Source organism: Pantherophis guttatus, chromosome 4 (assembly GCF_059756535.1).
Source record: "Pantherophis guttatus breed Tessera chromosome 4, ASM5975653v1, whole genome shotgun sequence".
Classification (NCBI taxonomy): domain Eukaryota; kingdom Metazoa; phylum Chordata; class Lepidosauria; order Squamata; family Colubridae; genus Pantherophis; species Pantherophis guttatus.
Window position 1 is genome coordinate 153,814,810 of NC_142066.1, and position 26,147 is coordinate 153,840,956.

Sequence of the window (26,147 nt, forward strand, 5' to 3'; positions counted from 1 at the left end):
AGCCAGTCTCCAGAAAGGCTGAAAGCTCTACTAACACTCTTCACAGAGATGAAAAGCAAAAAAACAAAACAAAAACCCAGGCCTTAATGCAGTTTCAAAACTGTGCAGCGTATGAAAAGAAAGGGCTCTCCGATAAACATAGTTTTACATTAGCCAAAGGACGTATAAAAACTGTGTGAGATGGAGTCCTCTATCCTCTCTTCCAAAAAGGGGCCTCAAAACTTAGTCATGGATTTCGTAACTTCAATTAACCAGGATGATTAAAGAGCAACTTGGATGATTAAAGGACTGGAGGCTAAAACAAATGAAGAATAGTTGCAGGAACTGAGTACAATTGCTCTGGACAAAAGAAGGATTTAGGTGGAACATGATAGCAGTAGTCCAATCTTTGAAGGGCTGCCACAAAGAAGAGGGGGCCAACCTATTCTCCAAATCACCTGAAAGCAGGACAAGAAGCAATCGATGGAAACTCATCAAGGAGAGAAGCAACTTAGAACTAAGGAGAGAATTTCCTGACAGTGAGAACAATTAACCAGCAGAACAGATTGCCTCCAGAAGTTGTAGGTGCTCCATCACTGGAAGTTTTTAAGAAAGGACTGGGCAGCCACCTGTCTGAAATGTTATGCCGTGATGGTGAACCTATGGCACGCGTGCCAGAAGTGGCATGCAGAGCTATCTCTCCAGGCGTCGCCTGTTGCTCTTCCCACATGCCGGCCAGCTAGTCTTCATGCACGCGGGAGCACTTGCGCACACTAGGAAGATGATATTCTGGTTTCTGGCATGCACACACACACCGACCAGCTGGTCTTCACATGCGCATGCATGCCAGAAACCGGAAGATCAGGTGGCCAGTGTGCATGTGTGCGCTGGAAACCGGAAGATCATCTTCCCACCATGTGCGTGCGCATCGGGCAGCTGCTCTTCCGGTTTCCGGCATGCACGCATGCTCCTGGTTTGGCACTCAGTACCAAAAAGGTTCGCCAACACTGGTATAGGGTCTAGAACCGTGATGGCGAACCTATGGCACGCGTGCCACACGTGGCACACGGAGCCATATCGGTGGGCACATGAGCTCAGCTCCACTGATTTTCGGGCCTTCTGGGCCCAGTGGAAGTCAGCAAACAGGCCATTTCCAGCCTCCAGAGGGCTTCTGGGGGTGTGTGGGGAAGGCTGTTTTTGCCCTCCCCAGACTCCTAGAAAGGCTCTGGAGCCTGGGGAGGGCAAAAAAAAATGGGCCTACCAGGCCATCACATGCCAAAAGCATGAGAAGCGTGGGAGGGTCGCACACACATGCACGGGGATGGGACATAGAATTATGCATGTGGATACACGTGCATGTGACCCCCCCACACTTCCCCCGCTTTTGGCACGCGATGGCAAAAAGGTTAGTCATCATTGGTCTGGAAGATTTCCAAGGTCCCTTCCAACTCTATTCCGATTGAATGCCTCATTATTTCCCACAAATGTATTTGATACTTAAAGGCACACGGTTCAGGATCAATGTTTTCCATCGTGTTATTCACGTCTCCTTATGCCAGGAAAGCATTTTAATTCATCTCCCTCTTTAATGACATGCAGCACTGCTTAACCTTCTGGTGAGATTATAAGAATATTAACAGACGTAAACACCGTCGTAGCAAACCGAAGAGGCCTCTTTTAATTTTCTTAAAAGCATCGTGTGAGTAAGAATCGGATTGATTATTTTGATATTCATTTTGCATATTCAAAATATGGAATATGCAAAACTGTCATATTCTGTACAGGTAGTCCTCAACTTACGACCACAAAAATTTTCTGTTGATAAGCGAGACAGTTCTTAAGTGAGTAATGGCCAATTTTACGAACTTTCCTGCCACAGTTGTTAAGTGAATCAATGCAATTGTTAAATTAGTAACATGGTGGTTAAGGGAATCTGTCTTCCCTATTAACTTTGCTTGTCAGAAAGTCGCAAGAGGGGATCCTATGACCCTGGGACACTGCATCCGTCATAAATGCGAGCCAGTTGTCATGCGTCTGAGTTTTGATTACAAGACTGTGAGGATTCTGCAAGAGTCACGTGAAAAACAGTCATAAATCACTTTTGTTCAGTGTTGTTGTCATTTCGAAACAGTCACTAAATGAATTGTTGTAAGTTGAAGACTACAACTTTCTATTTAGTCTCCTGTCTTGTTTAACGCCACCAATTTCCAGTTTAGATTAACTTCGGGGCGGTTTGTTTACGGCTGGGGAGAAATAATGATCTGAGCTGGTCTGATATCCTTTCGGTTATCTTCTGAACACCCTTGTGAGGTAGGCTTGGCTAAGAAGAACTAATTCGAAACAGCCTAGGTAGGATACCTGGCTGAAGGTGGGCTCACACCTCAGACTAACCTGCAGCTCAGCCACGGTGTTAATCAGGATTTTGAATTCTGCAGGTTACAAAGAAATAATGCTGAAGTGCAGCTGTAACATAGTGACTCCTGAGGACTAGTATCCTGAACTGAATGCCAGAAATGTCACAAGCTTTCATCCCCTTACTTGTCTTAACAGAACAACAGAGTTGGAAGGGACCTTGGAGGTCTTCTAGTCCAACCCTTTGCTCAGGCAGGAAAGCCTAGACCATTTAGGTAAATAGTTGTCCAATCTCTTCTTTAAAACCTCCATTGATGGAGCTCCCACAACTTCTGGAGCCAAGTTGTTCCACCGATTAATTGTTCTAACTGTCAGGAAGTTTCTCCTTAGTTCTAGGTCTTTGGTTAGTTTCCATCCCTTGCTTCTTGTACTACCCTCATGTGGTTTGGAGAATAGATGGACCCCCTCTTCTTTATGGCAGCCCCTCAAATACTGGGAGACTGCTATCATGTCACCCAGGGGTGAAATCCAGCAGGTTCTGACAGGTTCTGGAGAACCGGTAGCGGAAATTTTGAGCAGTTTGGAGAACCGGCAAATACCACCAAATAACACCTCTGGCTGGTAATGGGTAATTGGTAATGGGGATGGGAATGGGGATTTTGCAATATCCTTCCCCTGCCATGCCCACCAAGCCACGCCCACAGATCTGGTAGGGAAAAATTTTGGATTTCACCCTGGATGCAGGGGTGAAATCCAGCAGGTTCTGACAGGTTCTGGAGAACAGGTAGCGGAAATTTTGAGCTCAGAGGAACCAGTAGTGGAAATGTTGAGTAGTTCGTTGAACTGGCAAATACCACCTCTGGCTGGCCCGCGAGTGGGGTGGGAATGGAGATTTTGCAGTATCCTTCCCCTGCCACGCCCACCAAGCCATACCACGCCCACCAAGCCACTCCCACAGAACCAGTAGTAAAAAAACTTGGATTTCCACCACTGCCCTGATGTCACCCCTTTTCGCTAGAATAGAAGTACCCAATTCCAGCAACCGTTCTTTATACGTTTTACCCTCCATCCTCCCTAATCATCCTCGTGGCTCTTCTCTGCGCTCTTTCTAGAGTCTCAACATCTGGGGTTTGTCTTTTTTTTTTTTTTGGACATCGTGGCGACTCAACCTGGACGCAGCATATTCCGAGACGAATTAACCAGATTGGCTTTAGCGCATAGCCTCAATTTCTCACGCTTGGAGACGCGAGTGAAGATTCTTCCAACGCAGAGCTTCTTCTCTTTCTTTGGGAAGTTGGGGGGCCGGCGAGGGTCGTTGAGGACAAGAACTACAATTCCCAGGAAGCCTTGCGGCCCCCGAGCCCATGCCCATGTCCTGGCATGCCACCGTGTTTCTGGAGAAGGCGATTTCCGGGGGGTGGGGGGAGCCAGATTCCAAAGGGAGACACCCCTTTCCTTTCCCAGGGACGCCCTTTGTACAAATCTTGACGACAGGATCACCCATCCCTGGTCCTACCCGGGGCAAAAGTTGCCTTTCCTTTGTTTAATTCAGCTTCCCTGCCCCGGGGGTCTCAGCGCTTTTCCTGCGGGGGCCTCCTGCCCTCCTGTCGGTCATCTCAAGCCTTTTGCAAACGGGAGCTCAGACCAGAAGGATTGCAAACGAGAGCTCGGTAAGGCCGTTTCCACGTCCTTCTCCTACCCACCCCGCGTCCCGAGTGCATTGCATTCGCCTCTCCCCCTTTCAAAACCCTTTGATGAAGCCATTTCCCCCGTCATCATCATCACCAATCATCATCACCATCCGCGATTCCCACTTGGACGGGATTCAATTATGGCGCGTTCACACGAGACGCCCAACGAAGCCAACGCGGGATTCCGCCAGTGGTGGGAACGAACGCGGGCATTAGCTTGGCATGCGGTGACAGGCCAAAAAAAGCTACGAGTTGGGGCTTGCTCAGCTGGGTGAATGCGGCCAATGTGTCAAGTTAACTCTGGGGTTTTGCAGGTTGTGTGAATCTGTCGAAACCAATGGGGTTGAGGGTTGGAGATATTGGGAAAGGGCACCCATCTAACATCTGGGGCAGTGTATCTCTGCTGAAAGTGGGCACATCTCAAACATTTGGAGCGATAGGATCTGAAGGCGCTACTTAGGCGCTTAGGCTGACCCAGATAACAGTTTCCATCATGTCTTCAAGGGCAGTCCCTGGCAGTAGTCAAGGCTGCATTGAAGCCATTGCAAAACGCCTTTGCTGGGCAAAACAGCTGTGAGTTGGTTTAACACCTCATGTTTTTCTCCTTTTAATCTGTATTAACTAAGAAAGTTTTCATAGAATAAAAGAGAAGGGAGGGAGGGAAGGAATCAGAGAGATAAATATTAAGAAATATATGGAGCACTTCCAGTCTTCTTTTTCAACAGATCATTAGAATTGAATTGTTCCTCCTTCCTTATGAATATTATACATCTCCTTCATTTAATCTATGTTTTTGTCAAACTTCAAATCCAAAAATCATGACATCCTTCCTTTTTTTTCTTTTACAAAAAGTCCATACAGATAGTCCTTGACGTACAACAGTTCATTTAGTGACTGTCACTTTAAAAAGTGACTTATGACCATTTTTCACACTTATGGCCAGTGCAGCATCCCCATGGTCACATGATCAAAATTCAGAGGCTTGGCAACTGACTCATATTTATGACGGTTGCAGTGTCCCGGGATCACGTGATCAGCTTTCGCAACTTTCTGCCAAGCAAAGTCGGTGAGGAAGCCAGATTCACTTAACAACTGCAGCAAGGAAAGTCGTAAAATGGGGTCAAACTCACTTCATAAATGTCTCACTTAGCAACAGCAATATTGGGCTCAATTGTGGTTGTAAATCAAGGACTACCTGATTAAGGTTTCCAGCCTTCCAGACCAGTTTTTAATTGGCTTTTTGGGGTTGTTGTTTTTTGTTTGCTTTTCTTTGCATTAATTATACCCACCACCCAACCCAGGAAAGCATTTTAATTAATCTCCCCACTTAATTTGATGTTGTATTATTAACGTCTGATAAGATGTAGGATATTAACAGGCACAAAAACCATAACAGGAAGCGGAAACAACCTATTTTAACTTGTTTTGAAAATGCACGGAAAGTATACAGGTCGTCCTCGACTTACATCCACAACTGAACCCCAAATTTCTCTAGTTAAAGTGAGACATTTGTTAACTGAATTTTGCCCCATTTTACAACCTTTGGTGCCTTCGTTGTTAAGCGAATGACTGCAGTTGATAAATTAGTAACTTGGTTACTAATTCTGTCTTCCCCATTGACTTTGCTTGCCAGAAGGTCGCTAAAAAGAGATCACGTAATCCCGGGACACTGCAACCGTCATAAATATGAGTCAGTTGCCAAGCATTCACATTTTGATCACGAGACCATGGGGATGCTGCAAATGTCGTAACTCTGAAAAACGGTTGTAAGTCACTTTTTTCAGTGCTGCTGTAACTTTGGTCACTAAGCAAACTGCTGTAAGTTGAGGACTACTTTTATAACTTTACTGGATTCACCAAGGGAACTCCCCCCGCCCAACATCTAAACTCTTTTTCAATCCCCCTTCCTCAATGGGTCACTCCTTCCTTCCCCATTAACTAAGGCCACGTCCATCAGGCTTCACCAACACTTAAGTCAGATTTTTTTTTGAAGGATCATGGGAAATATGGTTGGCATTAATTTTAGGAGGTATTTGGTCAGTTCCTAGGCTGAACCATATGGGGACATCTACAAGGAAGTCAAAGGACTCCCTATGTACAGTCACTCAGGCACTCGTCACTTCCCGCCTGGACTACTGCAACGCTCTCTACATGGGGCTCCCCCTGGGGTGCACCCGGAAGCTCCAGCTGGTCCAGAACGCGGCCGCACAGGGGATTATGGGGGCGACGAGGCGCTCCCATGTGACACCTCTCCTGCGCGAGCTGCACTGGCTCCCGGAGGTCTTCCGGGTGCGCTTCAAGGTGTTGGTGACCACCTTTAAAGCGCTCCATGGCTTAGGCCGGGGTATTTACGAGACCCCCTTCTGCCACCAATAGCCTCCCACCGGCCAGTACGCTCGCACAGAGAGGGACTCCTCAGGGTGCCGTCCGCCAGACAATGTTGGCTGGCGATCCCCAGGGGGAGAGCCTTCTCTGTGGCGGCGCCCACCCTCTGGAACAACCTCCCCCCAGAGATACGTACAATAACAGACCTCCGGATTTTTCGTCGGGCCCTGAAAACCTATTTATTTCAACTAGCTGGGCTGGCTTGAGTTAAATTTTAAATTGATTTTAAATTGGGTTGTTTTAATTTACGGCCAAAATATTTAATTATTTTAAACTGCTTTTAAATTTTGTATGTTCTGTTTTTTACTTTGGCTGTTCACCACCCTGAGTCTATTGGAGAAGGGCGGTATAGAAATGGAAACAAACAAACAAATAAATAAATAAAAAAGTTGGCAGCCCCAGTGATTCAATAATGTATACCCTGTTTTCCCCAAAATAAGACCTCCCCTGATAATAAGCCCAATCAGGCTTTTGAGCGCATGGCAATAAGGCCAAGCGCTTATTTCAGGGTTCAAAAATATATAAGACAGGGTTTTATTTTCGGGGAAACACGGTAGCTGGTTCTCGACTTACAACGATTCATAAGTGACCATTCAAAGTTGAAATGGCATTGGGAAAAGTGACTTATGACCCTTTCCCACTCTTACAAACATTCCAGCATCCCCATGGTCACATGACCAAAATTCAGACGCTTGGCAAGTGACTCATATTTATGACGATTGCAGTGTCCCAGGGTCAATGTGATCCCCTTTTGTGACCTTCTGACACGCAAATTCAACGGGGAAACCAGATTCACTTAACAACCATGTTGCTTACTGAACAACTGCACTGATTCACATAACAACGGTGGCAAAAGAGGTCATGAAATGGTGCAAAACTCATTTAGCAAATATCTCATTTAGCAACAGAAATGTTAGGCACAGTTGTGGTCCTAAGTTGATGACTATTGAAAATATATATATATATATATATGATTATTTTTTACCATTACGACTGTTACAGCATCCCCAGAGTCATGTGATCAAAATTTGGAAGCTTTGCAACTGACTCATATTTATGACGGTTGCTGTCTCCGGGGGTCACGTGATTCCCTTTTGCGATCCCCCCCCGACAAACAAAGTCAATGGGGGAGCCAGATTCACTTAACAACTGTGGCAAGAAAGGTCCTAAAATGAAGCAAAAAACTCACTTAACAATTGTCTTGCTTAGCAATTGCTCAATTGTGGTCATAAATCAAGGACTACTTAGCTGTCGCTGCCATTGTTTGACCAACTCCCACGGGACTTTTGCCAGATGTTTCTCCCCCTTTCTGTTTGGAAATCAAACATCTTCCAGCTAAATTGTGATTCTATCCCCAAATAAGCCACAATTGGCTGGTTAAACCGTAACCAGGTTTGGTACCCAGATGTAATTTTATACAAAAGAAAACGCAGGGAGAGAATTAAAATAAGATGGAAAAAAAGAAGAAAAGCTGCAGATATTTTGCAATCCCCTTAAGATATATTTGTTTGTTTGTTTGTTTTCTTCAATCAAACAGGTAAAGGCTAAGAATATCATCCAAGGAAGTTCATGAGAATTAGAATATCAATTACATTGATTACAACAGTGCTTCTTCTATCGTAGTGGAAGAATGAACATGTCAATAAAAAACCCGAGCTGAAGTCGAAAGAAAAGATTCATTTGAACAAACTTGCACAAACTTTGTTTCATTTCTCAAAAAAAAAAAAGAGAGAGAGAGAGAGAGAGAGAGAGAAAGAGGGAGAGAGAGAGAAAGAGGGAAAGAAGGAAGGTAGGAAAGAAAGGAAGGAAGGAAAGAAAGAGGAAAGAAAAGAAAAGAAAGTTAAATTAAGAATTGCATGTCAAGTGACAAATATAACAAGATTTTTGCCATTGAGAGATAATCTGCAAATTTATCAAAATACCTTCCAGAGGAAAAATTGTTCCACTATGCAGCACATATGCCAGCATCTCTGTTCAAAGAATTGTCTGTCTTGAAAAGTGAGCCATTAAGTCTTCCTTTACTCTGAGTTCAAGGTCAAATTTCAAAAATTTATAAAAGGCCGGACTGTGCATTCTTCAAACACGATGAAAAGGATATTGAGGAAATGTTAATCAGGCTTGCTCAGGGGGAAAAAATAAGCCTCATCGTTACACTTTTCTTCCCAGGAAGTTGATTTCTATGCATGGCCCTGGAGAGAAAAGGGTACCACCAGTTGATGGAACCAACCGGTTAATTCGGTTCCAAACAACACACAGCAAACAGGAGTTTTCTTAGGAGATGCCCAAAACTCAGGTGCAGATGGCATCAGAAGAGAGAGACGCTTGGGAAGCTGCAGGAAATCCAAAGATGGTTAAAAATTCCTGGGGAATTCAGAATAAAAAGGAAATAGAGATGAGTCCAGAATGGAATCTCTCTATGGAAGAAGACCTGGCTCTACATTTGGAAAGTCTCAGTGGGAAAAAATCCCTGGACACAACCGAGCAAAAACACTCACCAAAGAGATATTCCAATTTTCCTCTGGAATTTCAACCAGAGGAGGAAGCAGAGAATATTGAAATACATGCCAGTTGCTTAGCGGGTGGGTCCCAAATCAGCATCAAAGAGGAAGGCTTAGAGCACCCTGAATATGAGTGGGCGCTGTGCCAAAACCCTGTCCCGTTTCTGTCTCAAAGGATCAAAAAGGAAGCCAATGCAAATCCTCCCCTGGATTCAGAATGTGGGGAAAACGTTGATCCACCTTCAATTTTCCTCCAAAGGTGCCCTACCTCCGTGTTTGTAAAACAGGACGGGGGCTTTGCCAAATCCCAGAAAAATATCCCCACCATCCTGGAGGAGCCGAAAGCGGAGAAAACTTTCCCCTGCCCTGTTTGCAACAAGGAATTCAATCAGAAGTCCAATCTCACCCGGCACCATAAAATCCACACTATGGAAGGTTCGTATAAGTGTGCCAAGTGCGGGGAAAGCTTTCGCATGAACCGGCAACTCCTCCGACACCAACGGATGCATCTGAGCGACCCGTTCAAATGCACCGAGTGTGGGAAGAGCTTCAGCCGGAGATCCAATTTAATCCGGCACCAAAGAATCCACACACGGGAAGCGCCGTACCAATGTCCCGAGTGTGAGAAAACCTTCAACCAGAAGACCAATCTTTTCCGACACCGGATGATTCACCTCCAGATGGGACCTTGCAACTGTACCAAATGTGGGAAACTTTTCACGCAAAGAAAATACCTGGTCAAGCACCAAAAGTTGCACTTGAGTGAGGGAGACCAGAAATGTTTCATTTGCGGGAAGCAATTCCGTTTGAAGAAATACCTCCGGCGACATCAGAAAATCCACAGTCGCGAGACACCGAATATTCACCTAACTCAGATGGAGTGACAAGGCAGGTTTGGCAAGAAGAACTGGAGTTACAGGCCGGTGGAAAGCTCAGAATGGCAGGAAGGGACGTCCTCGCTGAACGGCTGTCTCTTTTAGTGACCCTTCGTAGTTAACGACGGGGAAAATGAAACAGTAACTTTGTTTGAGACCAGTCTTCCATTCATGACCTTTATACAGGTTTGTAAATCAAAGGAAAGCGGAAAGGAAGATCGTAAGCACAGTCGTGATTTTACGTGGCAGTTGTTTCACGTAGCAACCGGCAAATTATGGTCGCTAAATGAGGACTGCCTGTAAACATGTCTGGAGATGCACATTTGAAAAACAAATCATAGGATCCTGCTTTTTGCAGTCTTCAGGGGCTTAAAGCAGCGTGTTTTGCTGTGTGTGTATGTGTGCTAATTCATAGGACTAATTTTGTGTGTGTTCTCCAGGTACACAAAAGGTAGCGCTAGGAGGAATAGAACCTGTGTCATTGTGAATTTCTGTCCTCGTGGAGGGAGATACAGAGGGCACCAACTTTCTAGTTGCCAAGATACTTTCAGAAGAAATGGGAGTTAGAAATTAGTTCCTAACTAGTTTCATTTCTGTAGTTTATACATGTTGACCGCTTCATTCTCCCAAGTAATTTACCACCTCCACCTAACAAAAATTGTGCAAAAAAAATAAGAGAGGTTATATAAATTTGCTGGATTTGTGTAAGATGCACAAAAGGAATGTTTTGGGTGGAAAGACACACAAGCATATATAATTTCGGTTAAGAGTCTCAGCTCAGTGACCCTGTTATTTAAGAGGTAAGATGGTTCCTACTACCTGTCATTTCTAGCCAATATGTCAGGTCTTGTGGGATGATCTGATTCTACTTTATCGAAAAGTACATTGACAGAATCTTGTGAGTATGAAAGTGCAAATCTCCCGCTGTCTTTTTTTGGGTCCCTTTTGGGCCTCTTTCTCTTCTGTGCATTATGCAGCTGTGTGGCCTCTTTATCTGGCTGTTTTCTTGGCAGTGTTTCTTTGCCCAATCCCTATATCAGTGTTTCTCAACCTTGGCCACTGGACGATGTGTGGACTTCAACTCCCAGAATTCCCCAGCCAGCTCTGCTGGCTGGGGAATTCTGGGAGTTGAAGTCCACACATCGTCCAGCGGCCAAAGTTGGGAAACACTGCCCTATATCCCTATCATGTAACATGGCTAATGGTCAAAGATGAGGGGATTTTAAAACATCTGGTCCTCAGGACATTTTTGCAGGGGCCTGGATAAAACTTGATTTCAGTTCTGCTTCCTGAATCATGCAACTCCCGTTTGCAATTACAGGTAGTCCACGGTTCATTTAGGGACCGTTCAAAGCTACAATGGTGTTGAAAAAAAGTGACCAACGGACCATTTTTCACGCTTATATGGCCATTGCAGCATCCCCGTGATCACGGGATCAAAATGCAGATGCTTGGCAACTGACTCATATTTATGACGGTTGCGGTGTCGCTGAGGTCATGCGATCCCCTTTTCCGACCTCCTGACAAGCAGAACCAATGGGGAAGCCAGATTCACTTAACAACTGTGTGACTAACTGAACAACTCGAGTGGTTCATTTCACAGCTGTGGCAAGGAAGGTCGTAAAACGGGGCACAACAAATGCCTCGCTTAGCAACAGAAATTTTGGGCTCAGTCGTGGTCGTAAGTCGAGGGCTACCGTATCAAAATGAAGCAGGAAGTTGTGACTAGATGTTTTAGAACCAGGATGCGCCAAGATCGGGGTGGATTCTACTTACGTTTACTACCGGTTCGCAACGGGATCGCGTACATGCGATTGCTTTGCTCGCGCAAGTGTCTTGCTTCTCTGCATGTGCAGAAGCTTCTGCACATGCGCAGATCGCTGATGACGACATCCGGGGTGGTGGGCAGGGCCTTCCACCGGTTTTACTACCGGTTCTTGTGAACCGGTCCGAACCAGGGGCAACCCACCACCAGTCAGGATCTACCCTCTCTCAAAAGCTCCCTCCGGCCCTGTCAATCTAAGAGGAAATCAGTGGTCAGTGTAGGTCGGTAATGTCAAACTCAAGACCTGGGGGCCAGATCTGGCCTGTGGGGTGTTTAGATCGGGCCAGCGGGGCCACCTTGGAAACAGCGAAGGACCGGCGAACTGGTAGCTCTGACGATCATCTGGGAGCGAACCGGTTCGCTCCAAATATCAGGTTGGCCCACCCACCCGGCCCTGCGCTTTATTTACCTTTATCTTCTCAGCTAATTGGCGCAGCAAAGCGAATTGCCATGCTTCAGCTGTGTTAGTATTTGTGCACGCATCCCTGGTGTAGGTTAATAAGGACTGTTCAAGCATAGCGTGAAGACTAGTCAAAAAACAACCTCAGGAATTTAGTCTACATTTGGTGATGGAGGGAACAGATAATAATTATGCTCTCGAAGATATAATACAGACCAGTCCTCAATTTACAACCATTTGCTTAGCGAACGTTCGAACTTACAACCTACCCAGAACCAGGGTTCGGTTCTGAAGTTCCTCATGGTTTCCCCCTTCCATAGGATCTCACTTCAGGTGCTTGGCAGCACAGCCACATGGATGGTCCTTACCTGTGTCCCGCAGACACACGGACGTCTTTTGCAGCGGCTATGCCGAAACCTGGAAGTTCCTTCCAGTTTTCGGCAACACTGTGCCCATAGCAAACCGTGGTTTAATCAGGGGTCCCCAACTCGTAGTCCGTAAACTGGCATGGGTCCACGCCACAGCATGTTAGAAACCGGGCTGTGAAAACAAGCGAAGCCCCATCCATGGGAGTCCTCGAGTTACGATCACAATTTAGCCTGGGATTTCTGTTGCTAAGCACAACGATTGTTCAGCGCGTTGTGCCCCCCATTTTACAACCCTAAGCAAATCACTGCAATTGGTAAGTGAAACGTGGTTGTTAAGCGAATCTGGCTCCCTCATTGCTTGTCAGAAGCCAGCCTCGAAGGTCACAAAAATAGGATCACGTGGCCTCCAGGTCACCACAACCGTCAGAATTACAAGTCAGTTGCCAAGGGTCCAAATTTTGATCACGTGACCATGGGGATGCTGCAGTGGTCTTAAGTGTGAAAAACGGTCATAAGTCGCTTTTTCCAGTGCTGTTGAAACTTCAAACAGTCACTAAATAAACTGATGTAAGTTGAGGACTATCTGTCCGCACATCCACAAGGTGAGAGGGGACATATTAGGAAATCTCAATGTGCCCGTTTCCTTTGAAAGAAAAATTTTATATTTGTATGAAAAGCCTTGAAAATGTAGAGACCTTTTATGCCAAAACTCTTACATCCTCCTTTTAAGCACAACCCAAAAAAACAGGTTGAAAATGGGCTTGTCCATTCTCTACTTAGGATTCTGTGACTTGATACACCCACTCATGTAGCTTTTCTGGCACGTTTTTCCTGTTTAGCCTACAAGCTTGGGATTTTCTGGGGTTGCCGTCCAAATATTGGGCAGAGCATGAGTTGAACAATTCAATAAATAAAGTGAATTATCAGTGGCCTCTTTGCTTTAGAGACTGTCATGCATCTTAAAAAGTCAAGGTTCTATTTTTTTCCCCCCCAAGTTGAGCTCAACATCTGGCGTCTTCATGGACTTTTCCAAAAGTGGTCTTTTCCTCATCTATCTTCTTCCTGTCTTCTGCCTTCTTTTTCCTTATATTTCTTATTTTCGTCTCCTTTTCCTATTTTCATCTTCTCTATCCCCTCCTCTTCCTCCTCTGTGAATCCCACTCCCTTCTAACATTTTTTTTTATTAAAAAGTTTTATCAAAGATACAAACATTTTCTCCCCGCCTCCTTCCCACCCACCCACCCCTCCTCCCCCCTCCCCCCACTCCCCTCCCCGGACTTCCCAGAGCAAATACAGGGTATAGCATTTAACAATCATAAACTAAAATGTGCTAACATTTTATAGACTCCAAATTCTCCCTTGGTCCTTAACTCCACATAGTTTAAAAACAAACTATAGACATAAACTAAAAACTAAATTGAATGTTTCATTCATAGGCTATTTGAAGCTTTTTAGTCTGATACTTGTTTTGAATACTCCCTTCTAACATTGATGACGTTACCAAGTTTGGTAATGAAATGTTTGTAAGAAAACAACCAAGCTCAGAGAGCACCAAGGATCCCACAGTCGTTCTCCTTCTCTTCCTCTTTCTGCTGCTCCTCTTCCTCCATCTTCCTCTACTTTTCTGTTTTCTCCTCTCCATGAACCCCACTCCCTTCTTGCATTGATGATGTTACCAAGTTTGGTAATGAAACGTCCTCAAGGAAATCACCAAGCTCTGCTTACTGCTGTTGCTCCTCCTCCTCCATCTTCTTCCTCTCCTCTCCTCCTTTGCTATTTTTTCCTCCCGTTCTTTCTATCTACTTCACCTCCTCCCATCCCTTTCCCTGTGTAGCTGGGAGTCTCCTAATAGGCCGTCATGCAGGTACAGGTGGTCCTTGACTTACGAGAAGTCATTTAGTGACTGTTCGAAGGTACACAACGGCACTGAAAAAAGGGACATGACTGTTTTTCACACAACCATTGCGACATCCCCATGGTCATGTGATAAAAATTCAAACGCTTGGCAATTGACTCACTTTTATGACAGTTGCAGTCTCCCGGAGTTACATGATCCCCTTTTGCGACCTTCTGACAAGCAAAGTCAATGAGGAAGGCAGATTCACTTAACAACCACGATAGTATGTAACTATGATTTATGACCTATGACCCATTACGTGCTGTTTATATGTACACCGTGGACTTATGCACTAGAGACTAATTCCTTGTCTGTCCAATCACACTTGGCCAATGAATAATTCTTTCTCTTTTTTATTCTTCTTTCTTTCTTTCTTTCTTTCTTTCTTTCTTTCTTTCTTTCTTTCTTTCTTTCTCTCTTTCTTTCTATCTCTATATCATATCTACTATTTATCTAATCTCTATATCATTATATTTTTATACTTTATCGTCTGTCTATTATCTCTACCTATCACCCATCCATCATCCATCCATCTATCTATCTATATTTATCTATATCATTATATGTATTTTTATATTTATCTGTATCATCCATCTAGCTATCTAGCTGTCTTTATATTTATCTATATCATCTTATATAGGTATTTTTATATTTATATCATCCATCTATCTATTTATCTATCTATCATCTATCTATCTATCTATCTATCTATCTATCTATCTATCTATATCATCTTATATATGTATTTTTATATTTATATCATCCATCCATCTATCTTTATATTTATCTATATCATCTTATATATGTATTTTAATATTTATATCATCCATCTATATATCTATCTATCTTTATCATCTATCTATCTATCATTTAACAACTGTGGTGATCCACTTAAAAACTGTGACAAGAAAAGTCGTAAAAAAAAGGGGGGGACGCTCACTTTATAACTCTCTTGCTTAGGAACAGAATTTTTGGGCTTGATTGTTGTCGTAAATCAAGGACTACTTGTACTACCAGACGACCAAAGCTATGGTGAGATTGGTCACCTTCCTCTAGGACCCCCCTCAATTCTTCTTCCTGCCCCTCTTCACTATCTGAAATTCAGGGCAGACCTAATTAGTTAGCAAGTCCATAAACCCAGCCCGGACTTATCCCATTTGTTTGTTTTGTAAAATCAGCGGCACAACAAAATTGTTCTGGATGATAGGAGCAGGTGGGTAGGAAGCAATTGCATATGGATCACGCGTAAGGATGCAAAACTGGGTCACTAATCCAACAGCATGGCCGCTTTAATCCTCCTGAGCGAGAGCCTAAAACGAGCCCAGCCTAGTTCCTTTGCTTATGGATACCACGACTTTAAATATAAAATCTACCTCTGTGTAAACTTTGATCCCATTAAAAGAGGTCAGCCAAAGGATTAAAGTGCTCAAAAACGTTTTGCCTTTCGGGCAGCTGCCGAGAATAAACATTGGAGGAGATTATCATTAGATTTAACACCGGAGAACATTCAACTCTGTTCTGCGTAACTAATCAATAAAGAGTAAAGAGAATAAAAGTTACGTGTCGCTGCTAGGAAATTGTGTTTTTTTTTTTCTGCAACAAATACAGGTGTTTTTTTTTTTTTAATTTAAATTTATTTTCCAGGCTATAGTTTGGAACAGAATCGTGACTGGATCCTCCCTATTCCTGGCACCTATAACTATATATAATATATATGTTTGTTTTTAGGAAACAAAAGTGCCAAAACTTTATTTTCTGCAGGATTTCAGCAACTGGGACAAGAGATGAGGTTAGTAGTTCAGGATTGGGCACTCCCAAATTTTGGGGTACAATTCTGGCTGAAGTAGGGCTGTAGGCAGTGGTTTTTCCTGGGTGGATTAAAGTGCTGGTTTTTCCCCCAAATTTGGTCACTTTTAAGATGTATGGACCTTAAAATTCCCAAAATTCCCCAGCTGGCAAGCTCTTGTTCTCCCCAACCACAATAGCTATTGGAATTATGTTTAAATAAGGCCAAAGAATGCTCCGGGGGGTGGGGGGGTATGCTGTGTCTCTGTGGGTAGAGTTTGAGTGTTTGTAACTATCATTTAATTTAACTTAATATGTCAAGGTTCAGACCACTGGATTCCACGATGACTCTGAGCGAATGTTATGTTAGTGACTTACCAAGCACATCTAAATTATATTAAAGTAACCAAAATATCTTTACAATCCCCAAGGTATGTTCATCACAACTTATGAGCAACCCATTTGTTTGGAAACTGAAAGCTGAAACATTTGACACGGCCTAACAATTGGCCCCCAAGACTTAACTCAAGATTTAAATCATAACATTTCTTTAAACCTTCGTGGACCCCCGGTGACATCGTGCCCCCACCCACCCCAGAAGTCCGCAGACCACAGGCTGAGAGTCACAGTCTCAGGACAAACTCCGAAGGTCATTGATCTCCTCGTCTTCCCTTCCTACACAATTTTCAGAGAAGAAAAAACACTGGAGGGTTAATGGGCAGAAGGGTTAGTGTGTAGTTAGACATCCATCGTTCTAGTCTGCACATTCCTTGGCTGAGCCCAATACAGTTAGTCCTTGAGTTACAACCATTTGTTTCGTACCTATTTCAAGTTACAACAGCATTGAAAAAAGTGACTTTGGATCATTTTTCACACTTTTACGACCGTTGCACTGTCCTGGGGTCATGCGATCCCCTTTTTTCGACCCTTTGACGAGCAAACTCAAATGGGGGAAGCCGGATTCACTTAACAACCATGTGACTAACTTAACTACTGCAGTGATTTGACTTAACAACTGTGGCAAGAAAAATGGGGCAAAATTCACTTAATAATTCTCTTACTTAGCAATGGAAATTTTAGGCTCAATTTTGGTTGTTAAGTTGAGGATTACCTACAGTGTAAGACTTTGAAAATGATTCCCGAAGTGTTAAAGGGAAGATACCATCAAGTTGCACTCCCGACAATTTTTTTCCAGTACAAGTAGTCCTCAACTTATGACCACAATAGAGCTCCAAATTTCTGTTGCTAAGGGAGACAACAAAGTAAATTTTGCCCCACCTTATGACCTTTCTTGCCACAGTTGTTAAATGAATCTTCACAGTTGTTAAGGTAGTTAAGACGATTATCAAGCGAGTCTGGCTTCCCATTGACTTTGGTTGTCAGAAAGTCGCAAAAGGGGATCGCATGATTCAGGGACACTTTGACCGTCATAAATATGAGCCAGTTGCCAAGCGTCCGAATTTTGATTAGATGGCCATGGGGAATGCTGCAATGGTTGTATGTGTGAAAAACAATCATAAGTCACTTTTTTCAGTGATGTAAGTTTGAATGGTCACTAAATGAAGTGTTTTAAATCAAGGGCTACCTGTATTATGACACTGTCATTGCTTTCTTCCAGATTTTGTCCTGGTGGTCACGCAATCATCTAACCCAGGGCTTAGCCTGGGTTAAACTCCTGGCCTGCGGGCCGGATGTATAACGCACTGGCCACACCCACACCCAGTTTAGCAATGAAGAGCCCCGATACATCACATGATGCTGTGATGCCGTTTGACACCCCTGACCTAACCAGACAAGATAACGATCTGATCGTTTCATTTACTTCAATGCTTTTGAAGGCATGTTCACTCCAAACACTTAAGGCAAAGTCAATCACACCTGATCATGGCTTGTATCCTCCGTGATCAGGGCTGGGCTGCTGGAGGTTCGCGGTGGCTCAGGAGAACCTCTAGCTAAGATTCTGTGCAGTTTGGAGAACCCCCAAATCCCACTCCTGGCTGGCCCCGCCCCCTCCCCAGAGTTCCCATGTGGCACGCCTGGAGACTTGGGAAGGGCGAAAAATGGGCCTACCGGAAGTTTGGAAAGGCTGGAAACGGGTTAGTTTCTGGCCTCCAGAGGGCCTCTGGAGCCTGGGGAGGCCGTTTTCACCCTCCTGGAGGCTCGAAGAAAATGTCCAGAGCCCGGGGAGGACAAAAATGTCCCCCACCCCGTGGTGCAGGAGGCCAACTAGGCTACACCAACCATGGCCACACCCGCCCAGCGACCAGGCAGAGAACCCCTTGCTAAAATTTTTGAAGCCCACCCCCGTCGGTGATGGCTTGTAAAACCCTGGCATTTTGGCCAGAAATGTTAGGTAAACAGCCAATAAGTGAACCATAGTCAAATCATGGCTGACGAAGCTTTCTCAACTTTAATGCGGGAAAAAAAATTCAAAACCGCTCTTCCATATCAGAAAGGAAGATTAAAATAATTACCGGGAGATCCTCCTGAGAAGACTTGGAACTAAGGAACGGTTGCTTCAATCAAAGCTGACAATGGGGAATTTGGCCTGTATATTAATCCAAGCAAATGCCATCTGTGGCTTAACTGCTTGGAAGAGAAAAATATTCTGAACTTTTAAAATAAATAGCAACTTTCTAATATGAGAAAAATACGACTTTTAAACAAGTCATGCCCCAAGCGGCACAGAAAAAGGTTGAATGCTAATTCCACCTCTTGTATCAAGTGAGATTTGCCATAGACTCCTTTCATACTGTTCAAAATGGGAGTTTGGTTTGTAGAAGACTGTTTTGGGTTATAGTAGTCCTTGACTTATGACCTTAATGGAGTCTGGAATTTATGTCGTAAGTCATGATGGTTGTAGGTCAAAGCACCTATGTGACTGACACAATTTTACAATCTTTTTTGTGGCAATCATTAAGTGAACACCATGTTTGAAAAGCAAACAAGACAGTCATTAAGTGGCCATTAATTGACAGTCACTGGCCGTTAAGTGAGTCAATACGTTATTAGATGTGGGGAGTGGGTGTTGTTTTCTTTTTTTGCCAAGAAACAGCTGAAAAGGCCAGTTTCCAGCAAAAAATATTTGAAATTGCTTTACAGGAAGTCCGTGATTTACAACCATTCATTTAATGACCGTTCAAACTTACACCGGCACTGCAAAAAAGTGATTTATGACAATTTTTCGCACTTATCCCCATGCCCTTATGATCAAAAATTTGGATGCTCAGCCACTGACTCGTATTTATGACGGTTGCAGGCTAACCTGGGGTCATGTGATCCCCATTTGCAACCTTCCGATAAAAAAAGTCAATGGGGAAGACAGATTCACTCAACAACCGTGGGACTAACTTAACAACTGCACTGATTCACTTAACAACTGTGGCAAGAAAGCCTCTAAAATGGCACAAAACTCACTGAACAATTGCCTTGTTTAACAGTGGCAACTTTGCTCAGTTGTGGTCGTAAATTGAAGGGTACCTAGTTGTGCCTGCTATATTTTGACTGACTCCCTTTGTACTTTTGCCAGATGTGTCTCCTCTTTCAACCTGGGAAACAAAAGTTCTCCAATTTGGGTTTCTTTGGGAGGGGGGTCTTTTAATTCCTCTGTAATCCCTTACATCAGGGTAGAGTGCGGGGTAACTGAATGGAGCTGTTTACTGGCCAGATGCCCTTCCTGTTGCCAATGCAGAGTTCACAGTAGGTAATTAATTACTCATTGTGCCCAGATCGAGAAATATCTGCTGCTACCTAGGATCGAACTCACAGCCTCCTGATTGTGAAGCAATTCTCCAATCTGGTATCTTTCAGCTAAATTGAGATATCCCCAAATAAGACACAATTGTCTGGTTATTCTCATCCCATTGACATAACCAGGTTTGGCCCCCAGGTGTAATTTTATGCCTGAAATACAAGAGAATGCTCTGAGGGAATTAAAATAAGGTGGAAAAAATGGGGTGAAAGTCACTTAACAACCGTCTTGGTTAGTAATGGAAATTTTTGGCTCAATTGTGGTCGTACGTCGAGGACTGACTGCGATTATGGAACGCTGCAACTGGCTTATAAAGGCGAGCACCATTGCCAAGCATCCAAAATGTGGTCACATGACTGTGTTTGTTTGCTCCAGAATAGATCATCTGAACCTTTGAGGGGTTTAGTCATAATTTGAATAGTCTCTATGTGGGTATATATCTGAGTACATTTCTGTTCTATTCTGAAAAGGAACAAGTGTTGTTTTCATGGAACTTTAAGTCCTGTATTGCCATCTGGTGGAAATGAGGTACAATGCACTGAATAAATAGGTACAGGTAGTCCTTGATTTATGACAATTGAGCCTTAATTTTATGTTGCTAAGTGAGACATTTGTTAAGTGAGTTGTCCCATTTTATGACTTTTCTTGCCACAGTTGTTAAGTGAATCACTGCAGTTGATAAGATAGTAACCCGGTTGTTAAGTGAATCTGGCTTTCCTCTGAATTTGCTTGTCAAAGGTTGCAAAAGGGGATCAGGTGCAACCGTCGTAAGTATAAACCAATTGCATCCAAATGTAAATCACGTGACCATGCAGATGTTGCAATGGTCGTAAGTGTGAAAAATAGTCCTGTCACTTTTTTCAGTGTCACTGTAACTTTGGTCACTAAATGAACTGTTTTAAGTGAAGAGCTACCTATAATTCAGTAAAATGTTCAGTAAAAAGTATAAAATTTGAGCCTTATCAGATAAATCCAGGTGTTACAGATAGTTTTGTTTCCTTTCTTTCAAAGGATGTAGCTTTTTATCTAACATAACCTTATATTGTTTTGAGAGGTCCCTAATAGTTTCCTTGGAACAGATTGCGAGACAAAATCACTAGTGGGTTTCAAATCCCATCACTACCGGTTTGCTCATGGGCGCATGTGCACTCGCAGCGCTTCTGCGCATGCAAAGAAGCATCTGGGTGGGTGGAGTCTCCGCCACTGCTGCTACTGGTTCGCCTGATCCAGGGCGAACTGGTAGCAACTCACTATTGGACAAAATCTATTTGTGAAATTTGTCTTTTTTAAAAAAAAAAAAAATCCTGCCTTAAAAATGTAACTGTATTTAATATTCTGTGTTGTAAGTGGGCATACATACACTTGTGGCATTCTTTCTCTTCTAATTTATTATTAATCTGAAATTGAACACAACATTAATAGAGTCTCACATAGCATAAATCCCTGATGACTTCCTGTAGCGATATGGAACTAAAACATCACACTAAAATAAAAAGATGAAAAGATGAAATTGTTGTTTCAAACTTTGCTTAGCAAAAAAATACAAGTAGTCTCGACTTATGACAACAATTGAGCCCAAATAGGTAGTTAAGCGATTTTTGCCCCATTTTATGACCTTTCTTGCCACAGTTGTTAAGTGAATCACTGCAGTTGATAAGTTAGTAACATGGTTGTTAAGTGAATCTGGCTCCCCGCTGAGTTTGGTTATCAGGTCGCAAAGGAGGACATGTGACACCAGGACCTGCAACGGTCATATGAGCCAGATGCCAAGCCTCTGAATTTTGATCACTTCACCATGGGGATGCAGCAAAGGTTGTAAGTGTGAAAAACGGTCCCAAGTCACTTTTTTTCAGTGCCGTTGTAACTTCGGATGATCACTAAAAAAATAGTTCTAAGTCAAGAACTACCTGCAATGAATAAAGTTTTGGCTAAGTCTGTACTTTGCAGCTCAGTATTACTAATGAACATTAAATGTGGTTGAATATCACACAAATATTAGCAAAATTGTATGACAGCCTTCAGAAAACTTGATGGCATGTGCTAATGTTTCTGTAAATCACCCTGGCCACCTTCTCGAGAAGATGGGCGACATGAGAATTTAGCAAATAATAAAATGTAATAAATAACACACAGGCTCGGGTTCTTAAAATGGCTTTGTTAAGCTTAGAAGCACCTACAGACATACAATTTTTCCAAACTTGTTCCCAGGAACAGACAAGAACAGGAGACAAAAAGCCACAAAAGCAAGCAAAGAACAATTATTCAGAAAAAGCAGGGAAAATGTCACCTTGGTATTTCACCTGAGAATTCTGTTTTAATGAAGGAAAATGTTAAGAGACTCTGGCATGGAGAGTTAACATTTTTCTATACAGGCAATCCTCAACTTACAACTGTAATGGAGCCTGTCTTTATGGTTGTAAAGTGAGTCACCCACGTGACCGACCTGATTTTATGATCTTTTTTCGTGTGATAATCATTATGCTAAAAACCCAGTTTGCTAAAAACTGGAAGTAAGGAGCGGTAAAATTTTCATAAAGTTTTGGTCACGTGAGTGCGGGATGCTGCAAATGGCTAATTTAAGCCGGTTGCTGAGGATTGACATGCAGTGACATGACTGGGGGTGGAGGGGTAGCTGTCAGAAATCCAGAACCGGATTGTAAATACTCCTGACGGTCTGTTTTAATTTCAAATAATTGCTAAGCAATCAGTCAAAAGCCAAGAAATATCTGCAGGTTGAGGAAGGAACTGATTTTATTTATTTATTTTTTTATCCCACTTTTATTTTTTTACAAATAACTCAAGGTGGCAAACATATCCAACATACCTTCCTTTTATTTTACCCATTACAACAACCCTGTGAGTCGAGTTGGGCTGAGAGAGAGTGACTGGCCCAAAGACAGCCCACCTGGCCTTCATGGCTGAGATGGGACCTGAAGTCTTGATTCTACCCTGGTGTCTTAACCACTAGACCAGGGGTCTCCAAACCCGGCGGCTTTAAGACTTGTGAACTTCAACTCTCGTAATTCCCCCACCAGCATGGCTGACTGAGGAATTCTGGGAGCTGAAGTCCACACGTTGCCAAGCTTGGAGATCCCTGCACGAGACCAAACTTGACGTTAAGAGAACCTGATATGTTTTAAGCCATTTTAATTGGGGTGATTGGAGATGGGAGTTAAATTCAGGCAGAGACCAGGGACTGGATAACCAGGGGGCCCCTGGGTGTGCGGACAAAGCAAAGTCAAATAATACACATCATAAAACCTCTATTAACACGGACAATTAAAAGTGGACTTCATGATGAGGTTTCCTTTCCGGCATTAGTTTCAGACCTCTATCGCATCCTTTTTGCCTGTCTCTTGACCCTCGAAGGGAGGGTACTTGGCCTCCACGTCAGCCCAAGTTATGTTGCCATTGGCCAGGTCACCCACCAGGACTGGCAGCTCCGAGACCTAAAAGCAAGAACGGGTGAGATACCGATCAATCCAGGATTGAACGTCCCTGATATTCTTTCAGAAGGCAAGGAAGTCATTGTCCAGTGGGGTGCGTTTCTCCCCACAGAGCCAGATGTTTCGCTTCTCATCCAAGAAGCTTCTTCGGTTATAACTTTAGTTCTTCAGTTAGAACTGAAGAAGCTTCTTGGATCAGAAGCGAAACGTCTAAGGAAAAACAAAATAAGTCTAGTGCCTGGACTTTTATAAATATAAAAATATTTATAATCCACCCACCATCCAGATGATCTCACAGCAAGTTATCCTTCTCCTAATTCTAGTTATGCGAATTCTGGGAGTTGACGTCCACATGTCTTAAAAGTTGCTATGGTTGAAAAATGAGAGATGGATATGGATTCTGTTGGTGTGTGTTTGTGTATTTGTGGGACTTTTCTCTCTCTCTACCTTTCCTTCCTGAGAGCATATTTTTATTTTCTTCAGATTTTACTCCCCCAACCTGTGCAAAACCCCCTTCTAGCTGGCTGCCCAGAGGCCATCTTACCTCGGCCCGTATCTGCCGCATGGAGTCACGATCTCTTAAGGTGGCTGTGTGTGGGGTCTTGTTGACAGTGTCAAAGTCAACTGTAATCCCGAATGCCACCCCGATTTCATCTGTCCTTGCGTACCGCCGACCGATGGATCCAGAAGAATCATCCACTTTGTGGGAGACCCCATTCCTGGTCAGAGCTTCAGCTGGTTAAAAAAAAAGGTGCGGCGGGAGAGGGAAGGAGGATTAATTCATTACAAGTATAGTACCTTACTGATCAAATGAGCCTTGGTGGCGCAGCAGACTAAAGTGCTGTTAAGTAGCACCAGTGGCTGCCTGCAATTACTGCAAGTTCAAATCTCGCCAGGCTCAAGGTTGACTCAGCCTTCCATCCTTCCGAGGTAGGTAAAATGAGGACCCGGATTGTGGGGGCAATAAGCTGACTTTGTATAAAAAAGAACACCACTTAGGGGGGGCGAAAGTCCTACTAAGCAGGTATATACAAAAGTATGAAGGCTATTGCTTAATGCATTGTAAGCCGCCCTGAGTCTCCGGAGAAGGGCGGCATATACATCGAACCAAAAATTAAATAAATAAATAAATTTGTCTAGTCTGAAAAAGCTTACAGGTATGTCATAGTCCCTGACATATGACCATGGTTGAACCTGGAATTACGGATGTTAAGTGGGTCCTCACATGATTGATTATGCCTGATTTTTTATACACACACACACACAAATACATACATGTAGTTAAGTGAATAGTTGTTAAGTGAACACGTGTTCTTTAAGTAAATGCATTGTCCACAATGGGCATTTGCAGCAAAAAAAAAAAAAGTCATAAATCATGGCCACATGACTACCTGATACTGCGAGTAGCCATAAATGCAGGCCAGTTGCTGAGCAATCAAGTGATTGTGGGGGACAATCACCAGATCTTTAATCATAAGTAATAATTTTCTCCTAATTTTGAATGATTGCTACACAACCAGTCGGTCATAAGTCAAGAACTATCTGTAAAGATGAATGCAATACAAGTCACCAAATTGCTGGCTATGAATCTGAGCATCTATAAGTTAAAGACAGCCTTATTTACAGGATGAAATCTTTAGAAAAATACAGCCCCCCCTCATGTCCCAAAAATACAGCATAAACTCTACACGATGTTTTACAACTGAAATAAAGAAAACATGAATTCCGCAAGGTCTCCCCAAATAAGAACCCAAATCGAAGCCCAAAATATCCTAAAAGTCCATTTTGCATTTCTCAAATGGAGAATGAAAGGACAGCTTATACTTTAGACAGGAGGCGGTTGGTGCAGTGACAGAGAAGGCACCATCCCCGCTCCATTCAAGCTCTTGGTTTTTAGTTGGTGCTCAACTCTTGTGATTTTAATTGCTGTTTATCATTATAATTCTATATAGCATTTATAGTTATATATAATTTTATACATTCTATACCCATGATGGCGAACCTGTGGCACGAGCCCTCTCTGTGGGCATGTGCGCCATCGCCAGCTGCTCTTCTGGATTCCGGCGCTCTGGCATGCACACACGCTCCAGTTTTGGCACTTGGTGCCGAAAAGATTAGCTGTCACTGTTCTATGTATCTTATTGCATTGGGAGCCGCCTGAAATCACTTTGGATAGCGAGATGGGTGACATACAGGTTTAATGTATAAAAGATAATAAAATAAAATAATAAAAAAGAAATGAAAAGTTTTCAAAATAGTTTCCTCTCCCTCAATGAGGGAGAAGCTGGAAGAGCATAAAGTATTGGCCAGGGGTGAAATGCTCCCGGTTCGGACCGGATCACCCGATAGCGATGGCGGTAGGTGGTTCGGAGAAGCAGTAGCAAAAATCCCTGCACACACACACACACATATTCCCAGCTGAGCCGCACAATCATCAGAGGCTTTTTAAAAAAAAATTTAAAAGCATTTTTTCTACAACCTTTTTGGCCAAAAAAAAAAAAAAAGCTTTTAAAACAAACAAACAACAACAAAAAAAACCCGCCTCTGATGATCATGCGGCTCAGCTGGGATGTCAGAGGCTTTTAAAAGCATTTTTTCTGCAACCTCTTCGGCCGAAGAGCTTATAGAAAAAATGCTTTTAAAAGTTAAAAAAAAAAAAGGTTGGCCACATCCACCCACTCACATTACCACCCCACCCCACCAAGCCACGACCACAGAATCGGTAGTAACAAATTTTACATTTCACCACTAGTATTGGCCCATTCATCATATTTCCTATTCTTTGCAGATCTCTAGTGCTGGTAACACCATAATACAGGTCAATACATCAATTTGTTCAGTGAACATGACTATCATTGACAAAATCCAGACATATGATACTTCCATCCCCATACA

General features: G+C 43.2%; 2 protein-coding genes across 2 annotated transcripts in view; one reads left to right on the top strand and one right to left on the bottom strand.

The window, feature by feature from the left end:
* Positions 1-3,801: 3,801 nt before the first annotated feature.
* LOC117654794 (uncharacterized) lies at positions 3,802-13,299 on the top strand. Its single transcript, XM_034401704.3, has 2 exons — positions 3,802-4,001; positions 7,945-13,299. Exon 2 carries the CDS (start codon positions 8,686-8,688, stop codon positions 9,787-9,789), a length of 1,104 nt encoding a protein of 367 aa, XP_034257595.1. The 5' UTR covers positions 3,802-4,001; positions 7,945-8,685; the 3' UTR covers positions 9,790-13,299.
* Positions 13,300-21,941: 8,642 nt separating this feature from the next.
* Positions 21,942-26,147, bottom strand: part of GARS1 (glycyl-tRNA synthetase 1) — a 41,012-nt gene continuing 36,806 nt past the window's right edge. Inside the window, exons 16-17 of the mRNA XM_087893116.1 lie at positions 23,797-23,987; positions 21,942-23,255 (exon numbers count right to left, since the gene is read on the bottom strand). Coding sequence (XP_087749242.1) covers positions 23,130-23,255; positions 23,797-23,987 — 317 coding nt within the window. The 3' untranslated portion in view covers positions 21,942-23,129. The remainder of the gene's footprint in view (positions 23,256-23,796; positions 23,988-26,147) is intronic.

Coding starts and splice junctions, on each gene's coding strand:
- LOC117654794 (XM_034401704.3), top strand. CDS start 8,686: ATGCCCAAAACTCAGGTGCAGATGGCATCAGAAGAGAGAGACGCTTGG.